Below are 7,407 nucleotides of genomic sequence, written 5' to 3'. Positions count from 1 at the left end.
ATATATAAACAATTGAAAATGTTTTTAGATTTTTTGTGTTGTGCTTTCTTATTCTTATTTTTATGTTTTATTACTAACATGAAAATCATCAACATTTAAAAAAATTATCCACACTTAAGTCATTAGAAAATTTAACGTATAAAAACTAAGCCCTCTAAACAAAAAGGGGTACTAGGTCATTTTTTCATTTGATTGTAACTATGTTCAAATTCATCATGCATAAATTTGACCCTTTGGATGAAAGTCATAGGCATTCTATACTCATTATCTTCATTATGATGTAATGCCAATAATTTTTTATTTGTTCTTGTTAAACCGACATAAATGATGCATTTCACTGTTTCAAAAAGAGAGTTATTGGGATATTCCTCGATCAATTGTCTTTTGATTTCTGCTGAATGGTTCCCTCCAATTACATAATATTCGTATTCAAAACAGCATGTCCTATTAAATGGCTCTTTGTTGGGAACATAATTTGGATGAACAAGAAACACATAATCCACCACATGTGCACATGGATTGTACCTGAAAAATGTTTTCAAATTATGGACATGTAGGTGATGTGACTTTCTAATTTGATATTGAGATTGTCCTTCATCTGGCCTATATAATTAGCTGACATTGAGCTAAAATGTTTTGCCACCAATAATTAATTTATTATTCATCAAGTGATCTCGAATGACATTTTGTTTTGTTTTAATAATGCCATACTCTAAATCAACACCCAGTGTTATGATTTCTTTGCTTCCTTTAGAAATTTCACTTTGATGTTCATTGTTGCCCATGATTTTAGCAGATTTACTAAATTTTGACTTCTTCTCACTGGTTAATATATCTTCTATATAAACAATCTCTTCTTCATCAACTAGAAGAGAGACATTCATGACCATTTTTCTTTCTGGTGTTTTATTTCTTTTCTCCTTTTGAAAAATAGTTCTAATATCCTCCTCACTAATGGTAACATAATTTTCAGCTTCAGTTTTGACATCTACAAAAACAACATGTTTAGCTTTGCTAAATTGAACCACCTTAGGGATTCTTTGATGATCCCCTATATGTACTATTGTAGTGTCATGGATTATTTCTTTTTGCTTCCTTCTCCTTTCTTATTGTGTCTCTGTATGGAAACTGTTGATCACATTCCTAATATTTGGCTCTAGAAAATAAATACCCTCCAACATCATTGAAAGACTCTTAGAAAAATCCTATCAAACAAAATACAATATGTCAATGATCAATCATTTATAAGAAAATAGTGATCCTTACAATAATGCATAACACGTAAATATAAATAAACACACTTACAATGTTATTTGAAATGTTGGATGTGATTTCATCATACAATAGTGTAGATTCTTCATATGTGTCATACTTGACCTTTGGGAGACGATATCTAATAGTTTCATGTGGCTTGAGAAATTTTACAAGAACGTAGATAGTGTCCACATTCGGAACCAAACATATGTCTCGTACTCTACCAATCATCTCTTTCAATATCTTTAAGATGTAATGTAAAATTTGTTTTATTTATTTCTCATGAATTCCTCTGTTTAGGAATAATTTTGAATGTACTTGAAGAGCCAGTTGCTTGAAATACAAAAGCAATAAATGGATTTACTTTTTTGACATGGAATAGTTTTTTTTTTTTCATGAAGGAATTGAAATCCCCCCAAACCAAGTAGTGAAGATTGTGGGATTGCTTTAGAGTTTCTTGAATGTGGGATTAAAATTAAAATTAAAAAGTTAATATATTGTTAATATTATAGGTTTAGATTAACTCTTATTAAGTGTGGAATAAAAAATAAAATATTAATTATAAAAATTAATTTAGTTAAGTAGTCAATGTGAAATAATTTAAATAGAAAAATTATTTTAATTTTTAAGGAATGCATTAAACAAAAATTTATGTTGATATTTTGAATAGGAAGTAGGGTGAATATTTTTGAAGACGAAAATTTTAGTAATATCTTTTCAAGTAAATTTTAGAAGAAAATTTTGGAGAGAAATATTTTAAACGAAGTTTTTGGAGGAAAATTTTAGGCAAAATGTTTTAGGGGGAACTTTGGAGGGAAAATTTTCAGCGAAATTTTTTGGCAGGAAACTTTAGAGGCAAATTTTCAAACTCTAAGCTATAAATTGTCATTGGGAAAGAGTGCATTTGTATCATTTGATATATTTTGGTTAAAGCTCATGGATTCTTCTAATAGTGAAGTTTTACTTTCTCTAGCATCGACATCTTCGTCATGCAACAACTCTATTCATTTTGATGAATATAACAGGAATTCTTTCACTATGAATAGAGAGAAAAAATTTCCACTTGGACTTAATCCTAAGGATGACAAGGGAAACATTGATGAAGGGTAGCAGAAAGAATTTCCTATGAATAGAGAGTCAATTATTCCACTTAGAACTAATCTTAAGGATCATGAGAGCACCACTGATGAAGGGTAGGATGATGAATTTCTAGTAAGTAAAGAGTCAAATTTTCCACTTAGTCATAATCCTAAAGATTATGAGAGCACCACTGGTGTTTGGGGGGATGAAGGATTTCCAAATTCAAAGTTTCCACATAGTCCTAATCTCAGGGATTGTGAGAACACCACTGAGGAAGGGGAGAGGGAGGATGACTAATTTCCAAAAAATAGAGATTCAAAGTTTCCACTTAGTCCTAATCCTAAGGATTATGAGAGCACCACTAACGAAGGGGAGGATGAAGAATTTCCACTAAATAGAAATTCAAAGTTGCCACCTAGTCCTAATCCCAAGGATTATGAGACCACCATTGATGAAGGGGAGGATGAAGAATTTCCTGCAAATGTTAAAAAAATCAAATATTAAAAAAAAATGAAAGATTAAAACTATATATATATATATATATATATATATATATATATATATATATATATATATATATATATATATATATATATATATATATATATATATATAATTGAAAAAAATACATATTTCTAGAAAAACATAATTTAAGAATTATTTTTAAAACTTAAAAAAATCAAATAAAACAAAATTAGATAATTAAGAAAAAAACATTTTTTTAATCTTTAAAAATAAAACATTATGGGAATTTTGAGGTCTAAAATGTGCCTACTAAGAAAATTGTACAACCAAAATAAACTTTATAAGAACCAATAAGATTCAATACAATGGTGTCAACCATGGGGATGATTCACCACTTTTGGAGTTAAAAAACAAAAAGATTAAAAAATAATCAAATAATAAAAATACTTTTTCAACTCATATTTTCAACTTATCTCTGTAAGGTTTTACATAAACTTCAAATGGGAATACTTGTTGGATGCAAAAAATAATTCCTCATCCAAGGAGTACCCATGTTTCATGCTTTCGACGGACCCTACTACACAAAAAATGAGAAATACATGAAAAAACGTGATTGCAATCCAAGCTGGTTTTTAGACTAAAGCAGATTTTATGGTCTTTATCTATATAACCACTTCTCATACTCCAAATGTACTTTCCTGAATCTCTTACACAGTGAAAGATGGCACGAACAGGTATTTAGGAGGAATTTAGCTATCATGCATGGATTAAGGAGGCATGAAGATTCTTTCTACTTAAATTATTCTGCCTATCCACTTAAGTTCAAGCAATTAAACCCATAAGTTGCAATTATGTTACCATAAATAAATTTCACTCTTAGAAGAGATTTTAAATTTCTAAATGCCCTTTTTATTGTTAGTAATGATTTTGACAATGAGGGTTTTCTTGTTTTAATGATTTTTCTCTTGAATTTTTAGTTTCAAATGAAATTCATAGGCAATGAGTTTTTTGATGGCACATTTTGAAGAATTTTTACTTTCAATTTCTCGAATTGAATGACAACACATGATATAGCAATTGCAACATTTACCTAACGGAGTGGCGAGCTAAGAGAATGAGATTGCTCCCACGTGGATGGGAGAGCAGCATATAGTATATGGATTTGATTTGTATAGAAGGTAGTTGTAAATGGATTGGTTTTGTAACAATGCAAGGAACATTGTAGGTTGGCTTATCACTAGAGCAGTGCCCTGGTGTCAACACAATAAAATAAAAATCATGACATGGTTGAGAGAAAAAAGTATTAAATATTAATGTGGATGAAATTCAATTACAAGATGGCTTCCCCTTAGGTTAATTATATAGTAAAACAAATTACACTTTTCTACATGATTTTTAGATAGTCATTTTCAAATAAATTATTAATTTTAGTAATGTTTTAGAATTGAATAGAAAGAAGTGAGTTCACCACACTTTTATTCAACCTTTTAAAAATCTAATACTCTTGACTTAAAACTTCTACAATTGATTTAGTTTCTCACTAAAGTATGCTACTGGTATCAAACACTATTTTAGTTGCGGGTTGCCACATCATTTCATCAATTAATGCAAGAGCATCTGGACATAGCAAGCAATGTGATTACATGTTCACATGTGGCTAACATGAGATGAATCTCATTGACCTGAGTGGTCAAATGAATTCTTAGCAGAGACAATTGGATCTGTCAAATTTATCTTTACCTCAATTATTGTAATAATTAGAACATTGTATTATTTTTAGAGACATATTATTATAAAAATTTAAGCGGCATATTATTATAAAATTTTATCTAATAATGAAATTTACGATCAACATAAATCATGGATTATATAAAGATTACATTCTCCCTGTTTACAATGTTTAACGACTTGAAACAATGATAGAAAGGTATAGAAATATTCTATTTTTAATCCAATGCAATATGCCTCTTAAATTTTTGTGCTTCTCCAATCCCGTATAGAAAGTCAATGTATAATTTCTTTGACAGGTCAGCATCAAAGAGAAGGAAACAACTGTTGGGAGCTGGTCGGGCGAGTACAAAACTTTCCCTACTTCTGCTTTTGCTTCTTAACTCGATACAACTCTCACTATTTCCATTTCGATAAAGGAAGAAATAATAAGTCCATCTATTAAATTATCATGAGAAAAATGAGAGATGCCTCCATTATCCAACTTAGATGGTGTAGTTAGTTAAGTTAAGTTGTCAAATTTGAGGAGTAATATTTAGGGGAAAACCATTTAGAATAAATTATTCCAAAGTATTGGTGACTCATAAAAGTCTTGTTATCAATTTTTAAATTATTTTCCTTTTCAAAAAGGAAAACACATTATCAATAACAAAATTTTAAATTAAATATCCAATTTCATCTTCCATAATCTATTATCCATAATAAAATTTTAAATTAAATAACCAATTTCCTCATTTAAATTTTTAATAAGAAATATAACTAATTTATTTAATTTTAATCCCATATATATTATTAAATGATTTTTATATTTTTAACATTAACTAATTTAACAATCATTCAATAGCATCATAAAATATCATCTATTCATTATAAATATTTTGCTTCATATAGTTTTTTAAATTATTTAATTTTAAATAAATGATACTACAATTAAATTATATCTTATATTTAAAGATTTATAATAATATTTATATTCTTGGAATCATTTAATTAAAAAAAAAATCAAATTACAGTTATATATTTGATAAACAAACCAACAACATTATACAAATAAATTTAGAAGGAAAAAAAATATTGATTGCTTCAATTCTTCTAATTGAATGTTGATTGCTTCTAAGGTTGTAGTATCAGAAATACCCAAGGGTGGAAATGAAGCATATAGATGCCCCATTATCTTTAGAACAAGGAAAATGATGTGGCATCAAATACCAAGGCATATAGAATAAGGACCTTGAACATTATATGCTAAGGATATGGTCAAAGGTATGCTTGATTTCACTCTAGATTTCCATTTCTATTAATATTTCATGTTTTGTAAACACAACAGAGTAACATTATGTGGATATATTATTTTATATTGAGGAGTGATTTCTCAAGATTCACATGGATTTTTTCTCTCCAAAAGAAATATGTCCTTAATAAATTTAAAGAATTTAAGGCTCATGTAAATAATCATATAGAGAATACAATAAGAATGTTGAAGAAAGAAGATCATGGAGTGTTTCACGAAAATGAAAGAATTTCATAAAAACATGGAATATCAAGGAAAAAGAATACCCCATACACACTTCAATGTAATGCAAGGAAGCTAGAGAAATAGTTAATAAGCATTAATATAAAATGCAAGGAGATTTATCAATGTGTTGGGTTAAGGCATAAATTGTAGGGAAAAGAACAAAATGCATACTGCATGTTACATTGTAAAGTGTTTTCTATAATAAATCATTTTCCAAAAATACATCACATTATTACTAAGAAAACTTTAAATTACAAAAATAAACAAGCCAACCAATTATATATTTGATAAACAAACTAACCACATTATACAAATGAATGTAGAAAGAAAAAAAAATAGGAGACTGGTAGTGATCACAGCTCTAATGTCCATATTTCTGGAACTCCCACTCGCTATTATCTGCAACAACATATACATAGTATTGTGTAAAATAAAAGTTCAAATGAATCTTAAAAGTAAACTTCATCTCTCATTGTCCAACCAAAGATAAAGTGAACAAAAAAAACAACTAACCATTTCCTTAAAAAGATTCATGTTCCCATTTCAAAATAATTTCACTCTACTAAAATGCAGCCGTAAAGATTGATTGCACAAGAAGGAAGTTTAGAATACATACTTAATGGGTAGACTTGTCTTGTCTTAAGCCACTCACTTATGTAGTGAAAATGAAAGGCCTGATTATAGCCTCCTGTTCAAATATTAAAGAAAAACATATAAAATTTTGATAACCTTGAGCTTAAGCGAATAATAATACTAATAATAATAATAATACATATTTTTAACATACCCCATGCAACTATGCATTCTTGAATTGTCTCAGTTCCTTGATTTTCCTCACACTCTATACCTAGATGTACAAAAGCAAATATAATAATATTATTTTCAAATTCCATATAATTTAGTCAAACTAATTCAAAAAAATCCCAAAAACAATCTATTTTCTCAAATTTCTACCATTAAATTATATAAATAAATAGTAGTTACAGAGATCCATAATGTGGTTTCTACAGATTGCACAATTATCCACCTGGATGTTTGCATGCAGAAACAATTAGATTAAAATTGTGTTAGAATAAAATAGTAAATCATTCAAGTTAAACTAGAAGAGAGACATTCATGGCCATTTTTCCTTCTGGTGTTTTATTTCTTTTCTCATTTTGAACAACAATTCTAATCTCCTCCTCACTAATGGTAACATAATTTTCAGCTTCAGTTTTGACATCTACAAAAAAACATGTTTAGCTTTGCCAGATTGAACCACCTTAGGGATTCTTTTATGATCCCCTGTATGTACTATTGCAGTGTCATGGATTATTGCTTTTTGCTTCCTTCTCCTTTCTTATTTTGTCTCTAAAAACAAATAC

At 28.5% G+C, this 7,407-nt stretch overlaps 1 protein-coding gene across 1 annotated transcript; it reads right to left on the bottom strand.

Annotated features, from left to right (window-relative positions):
- Window positions 1-6,404: 6,404 nt before the first annotated feature.
- Window positions 6,405-7,091, bottom strand: LOC149203377 (RING-box protein 1a-like; the record flags this gene model as incomplete). Its single annotated transcript, XM_089401851.1, has 4 exons — window positions 6,405-6,442; window positions 6,660-6,731; window positions 6,831-6,890; window positions 7,028-7,091. Coding segments are annotated over 4 exons (234 nt in total), but the record flags the coding sequence as incomplete, so codon positions are not given.
- Window positions 7,092-7,407: the final 316 nt, after the last annotated feature.

Source organism: Pinus tabuliformis, chromosome 2_1 (assembly GCF_031772625.1).
Source record: "Pinus tabuliformis cultivar Carrire ecotype Pingquan chromosome 2_1, CPIR1, whole genome shotgun sequence".
NCBI lineage: Eukaryota > Viridiplantae > Streptophyta > Pinopsida > Pinales > Pinaceae > Pinus > Pinus tabuliformis.
The sequence above is the reverse complement of the archived record's forward strand: the minus strand, read 5'-3'. Positions and strand labels throughout refer to the sequence as shown.